Source organism: Scyliorhinus torazame, chromosome 8 (genome assembly GCF_047496885.1).
Source record: "Scyliorhinus torazame isolate Kashiwa2021f chromosome 8, sScyTor2.1, whole genome shotgun sequence".
Taxonomy (NCBI): domain Eukaryota; kingdom Metazoa; phylum Chordata; class Chondrichthyes; order Carcharhiniformes; family Scyliorhinidae; genus Scyliorhinus; species Scyliorhinus torazame.
In genome coordinates this window covers 102,158,735-102,176,945 of record NC_092714.1, presented here as the reverse complement: position 1 = coordinate 102,176,945, position 18,211 = coordinate 102,158,735, and the positions used below count along the sequence as shown (strand labels likewise).

At 43.9% G+C, this 18,211-nt stretch overlaps 1 protein-coding gene across 1 annotated transcript in view; it reads right to left on the bottom strand.

Moving 5' to 3' along the window:
• LOC140428015 (glycerol kinase) overlaps positions 1 to 18,211 on the bottom strand; it is a 203,857-nt gene that overhangs the window by 81,691 nt on the left and 103,955 nt on the right. Inside the window, exons 10-13 of the mRNA XM_072513963.1 lie at positions 10,403 to 10,470; positions 4,412 to 4,454; positions 2,649 to 2,729; positions 519 to 597 (exon numbers count right to left, since the gene is read on the bottom strand). Of these exons, the coding sequence (XP_072370064.1) occupies positions 519 to 597; positions 2,649 to 2,729; positions 4,412 to 4,454; positions 10,403 to 10,470 (271 nt within the window). The remainder of the gene's footprint in view (positions 1 to 518; positions 598 to 2,648; positions 2,730 to 4,411; positions 4,455 to 10,402; positions 10,471 to 18,211) is intronic.

Below are 18,211 nucleotides of genomic sequence, written 5' to 3'. Positions count from 1 at the left end.
TCAGAGGCTGTTTAGTTCCTAAAGTATCAGGGGAAAATTATCCCAATAAATCACAGATTCTAGACACTAAAACCTCAAAGAACAGGAGTATTAAAGACAACTTAGATTTAAATATTCCACCCAGAGATATCAGAATCAGCAGAAAATACTGCAGAAAAAGCAGTGAGGATTTGACTTTCTTAAATTTGCTGATTGAGTTGAATGCATGTCTGAAACAAAATTTAATGGGGGCACATGAATAAAGAATATGGGGCTGGATTCTCCATTGGTGGGATTCTCCGCTTCGCCGGCAGTCTAAAATCTTTTTTTTGCACATTTGTGTGTTCTCCTAAGGCTGACCTTGGGTCTACAATTTGGAATCTTTAAGCTATCGGTAATTAAGTTTAGAGTTTAAGTGCAATATCTTCTTAGTCTTTTCTAGAATGATCCCAGAGATGTACTAAATGGAATTTATTTCATTTTTCCTGTCAATTTACTGAAATTTCCTGAGCTCATGAATGAAAATAAAGAGTACTTACCAACTTCCTCTGCTGTGCTAATGATATGAAGGTTGTCTCGAAGCCAGCGTACCACAGCACCACCGATGGCAACTGATCCCTACAGAAACATGAAATAAAGTAACTGGCAGTGGGGGAGTTGGGCATTTATAGGATGTAGCTTCACTATTTAAATTTGAGCAAGTCGTCTCATAAAAATGTTACTTGGAATTTTAATTTTGTTCATATGTACACACCTAAAGTAGAAAGTTACCACTACCAAATAGGAAAGTCAGAGTTACTTTCCACCTTTGCCGAGCTGAAAAATAAAATATCTTGCCACCTTGCAAGGAAGGTTGTTCTTGTGAAAATAGATCTTTGTTCCTTATCTTTCAGTTCCTTATTTTCTATCTGGCAATAGATTAATGTGTACTCCATATGCAATTTAATATTCAATGAGAGCAGGATACCACTGAGTAAAGACTATAATCCTCGGAATTAATTGCAAAAACTATAGTCATTTTCTTACACTCCAGGTGAGATAGATGGACAGAGGAGTCAAATATGGGCAGGAGGCGAATGGTGGCTGAAAATGGGCTGTGAATTTGAGGTAGAGGTGGAAGGAGCACTCCTACAGAATAAATAAAGATAAGGGGCGGGATTCTCCCCTAATCGGCGGGGTGGGCCGTACCGGTGCCGAGGAGTGGCGTGAACCACTCCGGCGTTGGGCCGCCTGGCAAGTGCGGAATCCTCCGCACCTTCAGGGGCTAGGCCGGCGCCGGCAGAGTTGGCGCCACGCCAACCGGTGCCGAAGGGCCTCCGGCAGCTGGCGCGAGTTGGCGCATGCGCGGGAGCGCCTGCGTGTGCTGGCATCATCCCAGCGCATGCGCAGGGGGGTTCTTCTCCGCGCCGGCCATGGTGGACTGTTATGCCGGCCGGCGCGGAGGGAAAGAGTGCCCCCATGGCACAGGCCCGCCCATGGATCGGTGGCCCCCGATTGAGGACCAGGCCACTGTGGGGGCCTGGTCCCTCCACCCCCCCCCCCCCCGATTCACCCCTGATTTCCCCCCTCCCCCCCCGATTCCCCCCTGATTCCCCTCCCCCCCCCCCCCCCCCGAGGACTCCGCAGGCCGCCCGCAGAGCCAGGTACCGCTGGTACGGACCTGGTGTAATATACGCCGTGGCGGCCACACGGCCCATCGGGGTGCAGATAATCGCTGGGGGGCCGCTGCCAACGGCCCCCGACCGGTGCCACGCAATTCCCGCCCCTGCCGAAAAACCGGCGCCAGAGAATTCGCCAGCCGGCGTCGGGGCGGGATTCACGCCGCCCCCCCACGATTCTCCGGCCCGGCGGGGGGTCGGAGAATCCCGCCCAAAGACTTCCCTTTTCGGTGGCAGCCACCATGGGTCTTTCAAAGAACCACTGATTTGGTTACCAAATGGCTAAAACGTAGATCACAGCTTGTGCAGTGCTTGCCGAGCCAGTTATAAGTGGGTTTTGGAAAGGGGACCTCAAAAGTGGCGTGGACAATGTCTAAACCAACATGGAGGGTGGCACAAATTACCCTCCACATAGGACAGTTAGGCACCTGTTTTACTTCTGTATAATAAGCACAGTGCCAAGATATTTTTCTGAGACACTTTGTTTGATAAAACAATTGAATAACAAGTAAATAATAAGACTCATAATATTAAATTTAAGAATGACACATTGGATGGAATAGACTGGTCTAAAGAACATTTTCAGGCATGGGGAAACTTTTGGATCGTCCTCCCACATCGATGGTCAGCCAATAGGAGAATTTCCCCGTGAGATGGACAATTAAGAGATTACCTCTGCCATCCTGTTAAAAAATGCTGGATAGGTTCCCAAGCCTAAAGGCCCTAATTAGAGGTGCCACAGCACTGGAGATCGCTGAGTCAGGTAGAGAAACATGAGAACAGAGGTACTGTCGGAAGCCTGCATAAGATTTAAACTTCAAAATGAAGGCCCTATGTGCTGTAGGCCTTCCTTAAGTTTAAGAGTCCCTCCACTGGACTGGACTGGTCATAGTCCAGGGAGCCTACTTTGGATTCACTGTGTTCATCATGGGTCCAGTGAGTTTCATACTCTGCATGTGAAAAATGTTACGCAGAGTACTAAATCATAGGTTTAACAAAAACATAACTTGCCTCTAGTGCATATACTGCAGGTTTGTCCTTGCCCATCTTATAAGCCAACGTCGTCAGAAGGCCATGTTGAGATATCACAGGCTATGAAGAACAAGCTTGTTAGTTAACTATAAAAACATGGAAAATAACATCACTGGAATTTGTATAAAAGATTGTACATGGCAAGGAAATGTGTGGTTATGGAAGAGTGAATTACAAACTGAATGCATCAACTTTTAGTCATTGATTAAGTAGCATATAATGCTCAGCAGTTTAACATTTTCTTCAAACCTGCTCTCAAGTTTACATAGCAATACAACACCCTAGGCTAATGTACGGTCAATTCCAGCCCCACTTGACCCAGAGTCACAACACAAGTGAAATAACCAATAATTCTTTGAAAAATATCCGAAGTCGTTGGCCCTCAGCTGCCCAATAATTACAATCACCAGGTTTATAAGTTTGAACACAATGACTGTTTATTTATTTAAAAATAAATTTAGAGTACCCAATTCTTTCTTTTTTCCCAATTAAGGGAAAATTTGGTGTGGCCAATCCACCTACCTGCATATCTTTGGGTTGTGGGGGTGAGACCCATGCAGACACGGGGAGAATGTGCAAACGCCACACAGTCAGTGACACAGGGCCGGGATTGAACCCGGACCCTCAGCGCCGTGAGGCCGCAGTGCTAACCACTGTGCCGCCCTAATTACTGTTTATTTACAACAGGAACTATAATGAAATATGCAGCAAATACAACTGGTTAACTATTAACTAATTCCCCTAGTTTAACCTATCCCCTACCCTCTACACGTGCGCACAGACACACACACAAACACAGAAGGGAAGAAAGGGGTAAAAAAAATAAGTAAAAGAGGAAAAGAGTCTTTGTTTCAGATTGATATTTCCAGTACCTTACTTCTCTGCAAACTTTACTTTCAGCTAGAGATTTAACTGTGGATTCCATCAGGTCTCTGTAGCTTCAGGAATACAGCACTTTCAGCCTTTCTGGAGAGAGCAAGGAAGGGAGGACAAGGAAGGGGAGGGAGAGCAAGGGAGGGAAGGGAGAGATAACAAGAGTACAGAGAGCAGGAGAGAGAATGGGGCGAGGGAGAGCAGGGGAGAACGGGAGAGAGGGAGAGCGAGGCAGGGCAAGAATACAGAGAGCGGGGTGGAGGGAGAGCGCGCAGGGGAGAGGGAGAGCACATGGGGGAGAGGGAGAGACCGGCAGAGAGGGCAGGGAGGAGAGAGCAAAGGAGGGTGAGTAGAGAGAGTAGGCAGAGCGAGAGTCATGGTCTTTTGTTTGCAGCCTGTAATGGTTTTCCTATAGATTCATTCATTCAGGTTCTCTGCAACTTCAGGAATACAGCACTCACAACCTTTCTGGAGAGGGAGAGAAAGCATGTCCTTGTGTCTTTCTGTGTCAACTGCTCCCTCAGGTCTCCTAAGAACCATCCTACTGGAGTAAGATCCAACCACCACCTCTTACCGGGTGGAGTACGGCCACTAGCCAATCAAACCGAGTCCCATCCCATTCGCTCTGTCTGGTGCCAAAAACTCTGAAGCTCCTGTTCAAATTGGCAGAGATTAGCAGAGTGTTCTCTCCTGTAACTTCTGAATCCCTCAATCTCTCTTGTACATTAATCACCCATGGATCAAAGATGTTAACAGCAAAATAAAAGAGGAAATAAGGGAATAAACATTTTCATTTCATGAAGGACCCTTACATAAAATATGCTTACTTTTGCTCAAATCCAAGACTTTAAAAACAGAAGTAGACTAACCTTCTCGCCGATGTTACTCAGGAGGAAACAACCTGTTCCATACCTAAAATGCAAAAAGGGATATATTTATGCAAAATGAAATCAATTAGTCCACAGGAATCAACAGTGCCAATGTATTGATATAGTATAATATAATAATTTTACCATTTTCTATTTTGATAGCAACAGAACAATCTGTTCTTTTTTCAATATGCCATGGGATCATTTACATCAATTTGATCAGTTAACAAAGCCGCACTTTAAAGTCTCACCCAAAAGGTGGCAACTCTAGCAAGTGTGTGCGTCCACGGGACTTTGGTATTGTTTGTGCATGCAGAAAAGTCAAGTGACAATTAGCAGGAGAGAAGAAGAATATTTCTGTACGCATGCTTTCTTAATCAAGTAGGTTTTCAGCAAAACATAGTCACATCAGACTACACAGGCAATTGTAATAATTGGATGGTATTAGATATTTAGATTTTTGCTTAAAAATGCATGTTTATTTTACGAGCAACTTTATTTTAGGAGTATGTAGTAAAGTGGGTGAGGCACTTCTCATAGCTTTATCTTAAAATTGCAGGAATGTGACAAAATGACTGAATATATATTTCAAGACAACACTGAAATTGGGGAATAAGGATTTTTACAATATCCTTGGAAGATAATGGAAATAGAAAATAGCCACTGGGAAAATGAGAAAAATAGGAATTAAAATAGAATAAACTAAAAGTTAGAGATACTTAAACAATGAGAATGAAAACTGATCACGGGGATTACAGATTAAATGCATATACAGACACGAGAAATATTGGGCTGGATCTTGCTGGAAAAATAACAACAATGTTAATAATGTAATTATTGTGCTACTTATCCAGTAAATTTAAGCGATAAGAGGCATATCATGAATCTCCAGAACTAGTTGGTGGATTTATGATGCCCAGCCTGCTTTGCACAAACAGCATCTGGCCTCAGTTATTTTTTAAGAACGTGGTCGGTTGACACATTAATTGTCCATTAAATTCACCACAGGAAGCAAGGGTCATAATATAACAGCGTAATCAACTTTTTTAAACAACATGATAATTGTTAATGTAATGACAGTTATCTTAGGCTGAGAAAGGGAACAATATAAATTCATCAATACCTTGGTGTATTGTTGCTTGAAATGTAAAAAAAAATTACTTTTCTTTTTTGACTCTTTTTCGCTCTCTTAATCAAAATATTTTTTCCTTTTTTTTTGTCATTCTGTACTTTTTGACCAATTTGTTTCCACATGCAGCAAGACCCAGACAGCATTCAGGCTTGGGCTGATAAGTGGCATTAAATCACATTCATGCCACACAAGTGCCAGGCAATGGTTATCTCCAACAAAAGAGAATCTAGCCATCTCCCCTTAAAAGGCATTGCCATCATTGAAGCCCCCGGAATCAAGTCTGGAGGTTACCATGAAACAGGCACTGAACTGAACCAGCCAGATAAATACTGTATCCACAAGAGCTGGTCAGAGGTCAGGAATTCTGCAGGGTAACTCACCTCCTGACTCTCCAAAACTTGTCCACTGTCTACAGTATCAGGTCCAACAACATGCAAGAAGCTCAACAACATCCAGGACAAAGCAGCCTGCTTGATCCACAAAATATTGATTTCCTCCATCACCATTGCAGTGGCAAGCAGTGTGTTCCATATACAAGATGCACTGCAACAATTCGTCAAGTCTCCTAAAAACGCTACTTTCCCAATCTATGACCTCTACCACCTAGAAGGACAATTGCATGGGAACACTACATCTACAAGTTGTCCCCTAAGCCACGGACCAACCTGACTTAGAACTATATTGCTGTTCCATCACTGTCATTGGATTAAAATCTTGGAACTGTCCCTTACAGTAACAAGGTCTGCAGCAGTAGCTCACTACCACCTTCTGCAATTAGGGATGGACAACAAATGCCGGTCTAGCCAGTGAAACCCACATCACAATAAAAATAATTTTAAAAAGTCACCAACTTCTCCATCATTCTTTTCTTAATCCTAAATTCTCATTCGTTGAAGAGATACATTTTTGTTTGGAAAATATTTCATTAAGGCATTTATAATTTTAATATTTAGAACAAAGAAATCCAACACACACAAAAACCCCACAATAACATGCCCAACTCCCCCCAAGCATAAACTCTAACTGTCATGGTCCATGTATCTTTCCGTCCCACGGTTCTCCCTTCATTAGATTTCCTACCCTTATTTGTTACTTCCATGCCTCCCCCCCACCCCACTGCTGACGGGCAATTTTACTTGAAGAAGTCGATGAACGGCTGCCACCTCCGAGCGAACCCCTGTAGTGAACCCCTTAAGGCGAACTTAATTTTCTCTAACCCAAGAAACCCTGCCATGTCACTGGCCCAAACACCCGACTTAGGAATCACTCCATCCCAACAAAATCTGTCTCCAGGCCAAAATGTCAGCCTCTCTCCCCCATTGGATCCAGGATCCTCCGACACTCCAAATATTGCAACCTCTGTACTCAGAGTCACCCTCCTTTCCAGGACCTCTGACATGACATCCGAAAATCCTTGCTAAAATCTCTAACAGCCACGGTCACACCAAAAACATATGTACATGGTTAGCAGGACTTCCCCCACACCAGTCCTCCACCTCCTCAAAAAGCCTACTCATCCGGACCACCCAGTGGACCACCTTGAATTGGATCAGGCTAAGCCTGGCACACGATGAGGATACATTGACATTCCTCAGGGCCTCCTCCCATAACTCGACTTCCAACCTCCCTCCCAACTCTTCCCCCCACTTGTTCTTCACCTCCCCTATTGGAACCCATTCCCTCTCTATCAGTTGCTTATATATTTCCAAGACCCTCCCCTCCCCGACCCCTGTTTTTGACGTCACCTTATCCTGTAGCCCCCTTAGTGGGAGGCGAGGGATGCCCGGGACCTGCCTCCGTACAAAATCCCGCACTTGTAAGTGCCGGAACCCGTTCCCCCCCTGGCAACTCAAACTCTTCCTCTAGCCCCTCCAAACTCGGGAAACCCTCAAATGAAAAGATCTCCAAATCTCTCAAACCCTGCCCGCTGCCACCTCCTAAAGCTCCGTCCAACCACCCCGGAGAGAACCGGTGATTATCACAGATAGGTGACCACACCGACGCGCCCTCCAGTCCCATGTGCTGCCTCCATTGCCCCCACATTCTCAGGGCTGCCACTACCACTTGGCTTGTGGAATACAGAGCTGGCGAGAACGGCAGAGGTGCCGTTAACAGAGGCTTCAGACTCGTGCCCTTGCAAGGTAGCCCCTCCACTCGCTCCCACACCGACCCCTCCCCCACTACCCACTTCCTAACCATCGATATATTAGCCGCCCAGTAATATTTAATAAAGTTTGGAAGAGCCAAACCCCCACCCTGCGCCCCTGCTCAAGTAGGACCTTTTTCACCCACAGGGCTTTCCAGGCCCATATAAAACCAGAGATCACTGCATTCATCTTCCTACCCAGGTACCTAAAACCCCCTCCCACCACCTAGAACTGCATCGCCCTCAAGTCTCCTCTCCTGACCCCTTGCCTGGATCGCAAAAACCTCACTCTTGCCCATATTCAGTTTGAAACCTGAGAACCGGCCAAATTCCTTCAATAACCATATAATTCCTACAATCCCCCCAACGGGCCCATTATGTAAAGGTGCAAATCATCCGCATAGAGAGAGACCCTATAATCCACCCCACCTCTCACTATCCCCCACAAAATGTCCAATGCTCACAGCGCCATTGCCAATGGCTCTATGGCCAGGGCAATCAGCAGTGGGGAGAGTGGACATCCCTCTCTCGACCCCCAACATAGGCTAAGATATTCCGATCGCACACGGTTTGTCCTTACATTTGCTACCGGTGCCTGATATAGCAACACGGACCCAATCCACGAATCCCTGCCCAAACTCAAACCTTCCCAGGACCTCCCACAAATATTTACACTCCACCAATTCAAAGGTCTTTTCTGCATCCATGGTCACCACCACCTCAACCTCGCGCCCCTCCGCAGGCATCATTATTACGTTAAGAAGCCGCCGAATATTGGATGTCAGGTGTCGTCCCTTAACAAATCCCGTCTGATCCTCCCCTATTACTCCCGGAACACAGTTCTCTATCCGTGTGGCCAAGATCTTTGCCAGCAATTTTGCATCCACATTTAGCAGGGAGATTGGCTTATACGACCCATAGCTTTCCGGATCTTTATTCCGTTTCAAAATAAGGGAAATCGATGACTGCAATGCATCATCTCCAGTGAGGCTAATGTTAAGATGAATGTCCACATAAGAATTGGCAAAAAAACATTTAGTTTTCAGCAGCACCACATGGTCTGGCACCCCGTCTCCCTCCCTTGCTGATCAACCATAGCCTCTCCTAGGCCAGTCTTCGGCCCATGTGCCGCACCTCCCCTGGCCCGCCATTAGGCAACTACCGTCATCAACCCTCCTCCTCCTCAACTTTGAAAGTCTCCTTCCAGTCAGCAGCATAATCCCCCCCTGCCATAGATCTTCAGCTCATGCCCCACTTCGCTTCAGTGAACTAGCCCTCCCAGCTAGCCTGGCAACCCCGCCAGGGCGCCTAGCATCCTACTCCCCACTGGCTCCTCTCCCCCCGCTCTTAGTGCAAACAGTCAAAACAAAGGCAAGAAGTAAAAACAAACAAACAATCCCTCCCAAGGTCCGAACACAGAGACCACCCCTCATCCCTTAACAAAGAACTGTAAACCAGCCTATCCCCGAAAGAAACAGAAAAAATGAAAGAAACGTGAACAACAAATACCCAAAGTTTCTCCTCCATCAAAATTCAAGGTCCTCCTTCTCCTGCCAGTCCATTCGCTTTCATAAAGTCCACTGCCTCCTCCGCTGAGCCAATGTACAACACCCGGCCCCCATAGGTTACCCACAGGTTGGCCGGGTACAGTAGTGCGAACTTTACACCCTTCTTGTACAGGGCCGACTTGACCTTATTAAAGCTCGCCCTCCTCTTCGCCAGCTCTGCCCCCAGGTCCTGATACACACAAATCTTGACGCCTTCCCAGTTGCATCGCCTTGTCTATCTGGCCTACCTCATGATACGTTCCTTATCCAGGAACCGATGCAACCGTACCACTATCGCCCTCGGTGGCTCACCCCCCTGGGGCTTGAGCATCAGCATCCTGTGGGCTCGATCCACCTCCAACGCTGCTATCTCCGCAGCCATAGAGGTGGACTGTTCTTTGTGCTCCCCCACCAGCTTCTCCAACCTCTGGATCGCCTGTCCCTGAGCTGCCAGTCTCGGCTCCACGCGGTCAACCACAACCTTGATCAAGTCCACTGCCTGGGCCAGGCCCTCCAAACTTTCCTTCCGCTGCTGGGTGAACTTCTCGTTCAAGAAGCTCACCAATGGCTCCATCGATCCCTGGGTCGGCAGGTCCGGACCCTGCCCCTGTATCTGCCTTCTCCGCGTGCGTTGCCAGCTCCTCACCCAACTGGTTCGCTTTTTTCCGGGCACTTATGATCCACCGCTCCATAAACTAGGAGTCACTATCTTCTGCTCGCACTTCTATGCATTTTTCCTCCAAAATTCCTGCTACAAACTGGGGCAAAGGCCACAAAAAGACCACCATGAGCAGGAGCCACCAAATACGCAACCACTCACTCCATGGCCGTCACCGGAACAGTTGAAGAGATACATTGATGGGACCACTGTTCACTGAGGCTCCTGGTGCCTTTTTGTCCTTGCCATTATCAGCCTGAAATCCCAGCAAGTTACACCATCAAAAAATCTGAGCAGAAAACATCTAATTAATGGCACTGTGATGTATCCGGCTGTAGCAAGCTCTGGCCGAATACAACAAAAACACTACTGTAATTGTACAAATTCTATCACCACCTACCAAAAGGCAGCTGGAGCAAAGAATGCCCCTTCTATCCCTTTTATGAAAACCTATTCAAGCATTATCCATAACTAGCAAAGTGTTGAATACAAAAGAGTACAAACTTACGTATTTTTTGATTGTCCCGGCTTAAAACACATTTGTCCAACCAAGGCGGCAGATTGGTCACCTAAACACTGATAAAGATAACACACAAATGTAACTGTAATTATGTTCTAGGAATAGTTTTCTGTGGCAAGTAGAAAATATTGTTTGGACTGTATAAAGCGGTTAAATAGAATTGAGGGGTAAATTATGACAGCAGCAATCCTTCACTGTCTTTAAGTTCACAAAAGCCAATCCAATAGATTGACTTTTATCCCCCTCGAGCCCCCAATTGTTATGGGCGAGGCGTTTTCAGAACCCCAAAATGTATCATGGAGTTCAACCAACCTCTCCCTTTAATGGATTTGTTGCTTTTCCTAGCACATGGCTTTTTCCCTAGGTGTGGGATTACAATTATGGACACGTGGGTTTTTAAACACAAAACACTGTTTATTCCATGAACTCAACTTATCTTAAATAAACATTGGATCTCTTAACACCCCTTACTTCAAAGATAACTCAGAAAATATTGCAACAGTAAATAATTCCTTAAAATGTTCCTTCAAACTTCCAAGAGACTTAACACCTTTAAACAAAATCACATCAGGTTAAAGGCTTCACTATTATAAGTTTAAATCACCCAAATGATCCAGAGATAGTATTTCATGGCAGAGATCCAGCTCACTGCAAAACATAGACACACACCCAGCTCTTTTCCGCCAAACTGCAAAACTAAACTGAAAAATGGCTGACCTGGCCTCCTCCACCCACTCTTGACATCACTGTTTTCTTAAAGGTACATTGCTTAAACATCCATGTCTTAAAGGTACTCTCACATGACACCTCCGCCCAAGAAAAAAAAATAAACCATCAACTTCAAGATGGTTTCATTTTTTACTTTTGCACCATCCACTAAGAAATGTACACAGTAAATATACCTTTTCGTTTTTTAAAAAAAACACATGCAAACAGGTATAATAAAATAGACCATTTTTCTTTGTTCTTCTTCCTCCAACCAAAATCCTTCTCGATTGACAGTCTCTTTGAACAAAGTCTCTGCACGATCCATCCATTCCTCTACTCCTTGGCATATCTCTTTAGAATCAGATACTTTAGTTCAATCTGACCACAGAGTCCCTTGCAATTCTCCAATACAGGAACATTGGTTACCACAGCTTTCAGGCAGTCAAATGCCTGTTGAAAGTTGCTGTCCCTTGAAATTTTTTAGGTTTCTTTAGCAAGTACATCAGTGGAGTAATCACGCCACAAAAGTTTTGCACAAAGGTTCGATCAAATTCATTCATGCTAAGAAATTGCATTATTTCCCTTCGTCTTGAGGATAACGGAAACTCTGCAAGGAAAGTGATTCAGGCTTCTCCAAATTCACTTTCGGCTACGTTTATCACCAAACCCTCCACCTGAAGTCGATCGAAGAACTCCATACAATGCTTTAAATGTTCTTTCCATGTCTGGAAGTTGTAAATAAAAGCAGATTGTCCCACTTTCTCCATGCAATCCTTCAATGGTGGGACAGGATAAGAGTCCGTTCTTGTAACTGCATTCACCTTTCTATAGTCCACACACAACCGTTGGGTACCGTCTGGTTTAGGTACCATCACTATGGGTGAGCTCCATTGGCTGCAACCCACTTCAATTATGCCATTTTTAAGCATACTTTCAATCACTTTGTTAACCTGTGCCAATTTTAAAGGGTTAAGTCTATATGGATGTTGTTTGATAGGAACAGCATGTCCCACATCTACATCATGTGTAGCCATTCTAGTACTTCCCAATTTATCTCTACAAACTTGCCCATGTGATATCAATAACTCTTTCAGATCAGTTTGTTTTTCCTCTGGAAGGTAACTTAACAATTCATCCCAATTTTTAAGAACATCCTCATTTTCCAATTTAATTTGAGGTATGTCAAATTCACAGTCATCTGGATTTGGTTCGTCACTTTGAGTTAGAATCATTAAAACCTCCTTTTTCTCTCCTTCCCTTTCAAAGTACCTTTTAAGCATATTCACATGACACACTCGGTGAGTCTTCCTTCTATCTGGTGTTTTTACCACATAATCCACTTCACTTAATTTCCTTTCAATCTGATACGGTCCACAAAACCTAGCTTTTAAAGGTTCCCCTACCACTGGTAACAACACTAAAACTTAATCCCCACTGGCAAAACTACGAACTTTGAATTTCTTGTCCGCTACCCGTTTCATCACATTTTGTGCAACTTTCAAATGTTGTCCAGCCAATTCACCTGCTCTATTTAATCGTTCCCTAAAATTTGACACGTAATCCAATCGTGTAATTTCCGATTTCTCACCCACCAATTTTTCCGTAATCAATTTAAGTGGTCCTCTTACCTCATGACTAAAAATTAGTTCAAAGGGACTAAATTTGGTAGACTCATTAGGTGCATCCCTAATCACAAACAATACGAATGAGATTCCTTTATCCCAATCCTCTGGATAATCTTGACAATACGCCCTCAACATTGTCTTTAATTTCTGATGCCACCTTTCTAACGCTCCCTGCGATTCTGGATGGTACGCAGTGGATTTAAATTGTTTTATCCATAAGCTATCCATAACTTCTTTGAATAACTTTGAAGTAAAATTTGTTCCTTGATCCGATTGAATTTCTGTGGATAGTCCATATCTAGTAAAGAATTTTAGTAACTCCTCCACAATCCTTTTAGCTGTAATATTACGTACCGGAATGGCCTCTGGAAACTAAGTAGACACATCCATTACAGTCACAAGATATTGATTCCCACTTTTTGTTTTAGGAAGCGGTCCTACACAATCGATTAGGACCCTTGTAAAAGGTTCCTCAAATGCTGGAATGGGTATGAAGGGCGCTGGTTTTATCACTGCTCGAGGTTTCCCTATCACTTCTCCCACTGGTACCTCATGTGCAACTCGCAATACCTCCTTTCTATACCCTACCGTCAATACTACTTGATGAACTTCTGCCACTTTTCATCCGCCTGCATATGTACAGGTCTCCATTTTCTCATCAAGACATAATTTTTACGGTAATAGCACTCTGGTATACTCTCAGATTCCTCTTCCGTATATGCTTTCTGATATATCCGTTTTATTTCTACATCTTTATGTTGTAACTCCGCCAATTTTCCTGAACTAAAAATATCCGCCTCATCCTCCACCTGTTCTTGTTCTTTTTCAACCATTTGATCAAAAATCGTTTCTGATAATTGCACTTCAACTTCATTTTCACCCTTTGATTTCTCCTCTTGTCTTAACCTGTGACTTTGCGACCTGGTTACTACACAATCTGGAAAAATCCCAGGATATTCGTCCTTCAACACTTCAGTTGTCTGATTTTACACCGACTTATCAACCACAGTAGGCATCACTCCCACCTGCGATCCAGCTATATCATTACCCAAGATAAACTGTATTCCTGGACAAGACATTTTATCTATTACTCCTACTGCCACTTCAACCACTCTTCACTGGACTTTCCAACCTTACCTTATATAATGGAATGCTACTCCTCTCACCCGGAATTCCACATACCACCACCTTTTCTGGCAACATTCTTCCCAAAGTACATAATTCCTCATCTCTTACCATTAAAGATTGACTCGCCCATGTATCTCTTAAAATGGTAACTTCTTTACCTGCTCCCCCTGATACACATGAGTAAACTTGACCCACATTAGTAAATTCTTCAAATACATCTGGTACCTTCTTAACAATTACTTCTTGAACAGGCTGTACAATCGTTCGCACCTCCTTCGCTTCCCTTGGGCTTTCCTTTACCACTCTAACAAACCCCACTGTCTTATCCTGTTTTACCACATCAGCCTTCCCAGTGCTTTTCTTCAACCACTAACACTGTGACTTTACATGGCCTAGATTATTACAGTGAAAACATTTGAAACTTTTCATTTCTCTTCCACCCTCCTGGATTTCTTTTTTAATCGGAGGTACACTCTTTTTATTGTCTCCCATCAGATCACCTTTACCTTTACCACTTGAGTATTTCTCATGTTCCCAGTTTCTATCCCTCACCAGCTGAAACTGATGTCGGAAACCAATCTTTGATTTATGAACTAATTCATAATCATCTGCCATTTCCTCTGCTAATCTCGCAGTTTTAATCCTCTGTTCTTCCACGAGTTCTCACTACATCAGGAATTGAATTTTTAAACTCCTCCAAAAGTATAATTTTTCCGAGAGCTTCATACGTTTGGTCTATTTTCAAAGCCCTTATCCACCTATCAAAAATACTCTGAGCCTTTCAAACTCCATGTATGTTTGACCAAATTATTTCCTTAAATTTCTAAACCTTTGTCTGTAAGCTTTAGGCACTAGCTCATATGCACTTAAGATGGATTTCTTCACCTCCTCATACGTTCCAGATATCTCCTCCGGTAGTGATGCAAAGACTTAATTAGCTCTACCTACCAGCTTTATTTGAATCAGTAACACCCACATGTCCTGTGGCCATTTCATTTGTTTAGCTACCTTCTCAAAAGAAATGAAAAAGGCTTCCACTTCCTTCTCGCCAAATCTTGGCAATGTTTGGACATATTTAAAAGATTCCCACCAAGCCTTCGACTATGACGCTTTTTCTCACTATCCTCATGACTATCATCCAACTGTACGTTTCCCTTTACGTCTGCCAATTTTAACTGATTGTCATGTTTCATGGCCATTTTCTGAAGTTCAAACTCCCTCTCTTTATCTTTTTCTCTCCCTTTCTTTTTCTTTTTGTTCTGCTAGGGCTATTCTTTCTGTTCTCCTTTCTTGTCTCTCCTTTTATTTTTCCTCTCTCTCTCTTTCTTTTTCCTCTCTCTCGCTCTTTCTTTTTCCTCTCTCTCACTCTCGTATGCCAACCGTTTTAATTCTTTCTCATGTTCCATCGGTTTAATTTGCAACTGAATTTTTGCCATTTCCAATGAGTCAAACTCTATCTCAGGCAACTTTAAATGCTTAACCACCGCCATAATTACCTCATCTTTTTGCATTTGTCAGGTAATGTTAACTGCAATGTTCTTGCCAAATCTAACAGTCTGCTTTTCGTTTCTGTCCGTAAAGTACTACGTGTAACATTCTCCACCCCCAAAAACTTCTGAGTCTCTGAAAGAGCCATTGTTCACAACACTCTCCCCACTTAAACTAAAATACCACACCGGAAAAGCAACAATCCTTCACTGTCTTTAAGTTCACAAAAGCCAATCCAATAGATTTACTTTTATCCCCCTCGAGCCCCCAATTGTTATGGGCGAGGCGTTTTCAGAACCCCAAAATGTATCATGGAGTTCAACCAACCTCTCCCTTTAATGGATTTGTTGCTTTTCCTAGCACATGGCTTTTTCCCTAGGTGTGGGATTACAACTATGGACACGTGGGTTTTTAAACACAAAACACTGTTTATTCCATGAACTCAACTTATCTTAAATAAACATTGGATCTCTTAACACCCCTTACTTCAAAGATAACTCAGAAAATATTGCAACAGTAAATAATTCCTTAAAATGTTCCTTCAAACTTCCAAGAGACTTAACACCTTTAAACAAAATCACATCAGGTTAAAGGCTTCACTATTATAAGTTTAAATCACCCAAATGATCCAGAGATAGTCTTTCATGGCAGAGATCCAGCTCACTGCAAAATACAGACACACACCCAGCTCTTTTCCTCCAAACTGCAAAACTAAACTGCATAATGGCTGACCTGACCTCAGCTCCACCCAATCGTTGACATCACTGTTTTCTTAAAGGTACATTGCTTAAACATCCATGTCTTAAAGGTACTCTCACATGACAATAGGCTTTTCCCAAGTATGAAATTGAGTTACAAATTGATAGTAGCTCAGCCACCCCTAGATTATAATAATTGGCTTTCTTCTGCAGGTTCTCCACAACGATTTGTAAATTTGATAATTTAGGCATTTACACGTGGAGCTGAATTAATAGAACCACATTACAAAGGATGGGACAACAATGAGATACAAGAACATGGAATTGGAATAGGCCAGTTAGCCCTTCAAATCAATTCCTCCATTCAATGAGATAATGGTTAATTCCTGACCTAAATCCATCTGCATATCCCTTAATACTTCTGGTTAACAGACATCTATCAACTTCAATGTGAATTAACAATTGCTCAAGCATAGAATCATAGAATTTACAGTGCAGAAGGAGGCTATTCGGCCCATCAAGTCTGCACCGGCCCTTGGAAAGAGCACTCTACACCCAAGCCCACACCCCCACCCTATCCCTGTAACCCCACCCAACCTTTTTGGACACAAAGGGCAATTTAGCATGGCCAATCCACCTAATTTGCATTTCTGGACTGTGGGAGGAAACCGCAGCACCCGGAGGAACCCCACGCAGACAGGGGGAGAAAGTGCAAACTCCGCATAGACAGTGACAAGCCGGGAATCGAACCTGGGACCCTGGAGCTGTGAAGCAACTGTGTTAACTACTATGCTACTGTGCCCCCCCTGCATCAGATAGTTTGTGGTAGAGTTTCAAACTTCTATCTTCCTGTGAGTGAAAGACTTGACTCTAATTTTTAGGATATGTCTGCCAGTTTTAGACTTGCCAACCAGCAGAAATAGTTTGTCTCCATCTAAACTATCACATCTCATTAATTCTTCAAAATTTCAAACCAAATCATCGCCTCTTAACCTTCTAAATTCCAGGAAATATAGCCCTAGTTTGCTTAATTTAAAAAAATATATATTTTATTCTCCTTTTTCACATTTTCTCCCAAATTAACACCCACCAATAATAAACAATAATCAGTAACAAATACGTCAATCCCCATATCAATAACAACGATCCCATTCTCCCACCAAACCCCAAACATTAGCCAGCATGTTCACACAAACAAATTACAAAAAGGAATTAGGGATCACCCATAGTCGCCATTCTGAACCACTGGGAATCAACCCCTCTGACACAGCTCCGCACCTTCTCCACATTCGCCGCCCAGTAGTAATACATCAGGTTTGGAAGACCCAAACCCCCTGCCTGCCTTCCCCTCTGTAGCAGCACCTTTCTCACTCTGGCCACCTTCCCTCCCCATATGAACAAAGTAATCCTTCCCTCAATCTCTCTGAAAAAAGCCTTTGGCAGGAAAATCGGCAGGCATTGAAAAATAAACAGAAATCGTGGCAACATGTTCATATTAACCGCCTGTACCCAACCCGCCAGTGACAGAGGGAGACCTTCCCACCTTGCCAGATCAGCTTTCACTCTCCCCACCAAACTAGAAATGTTGAACCTGCGGAGCCCCCTCCCACTCCCGGGCAACCTACACCCCCAGGTACCTAAAGTGAGTCTCTGCCCTATGGAACGGCAGCCCCTCCACCCCTGCCCCCACCCCTGGCCGAGACACCACAAAATACTCACTCATGTCTAGATTTAGTTTGTACCCCGAGAAAGACCCAAACACTCGAAGCAGTTCCAATATTCCCATCAACACACTGTTCCGACACATACAACAGCAAGTCATTGGCATATAAGGACACCCTAAGCTCTATCCCCCACCCGCACTATTCCTCCTTTCCATACCCCCGAACTTCTTAATGCGATGGTCAACGGCTCAATCGCGAGTGCAAACAGCAGGGGAGGCATAGGACATCCCTGCTAGTCCCACGGTGGAGAGAAAAGTATCTCGAGCTGATGTTGTTTATGAGGACACTCGCCCTCGGCTCCTTATATAGTAGCTTTACCCAGTTCACAAATCTTGGTCCAATCCCAAACCGCTCCAGAACTGCTATCAAGTACCCCCATTCTAGCCGGTCAAATGCCTTCTCAGCGTCCAATGCCACAACCACCTC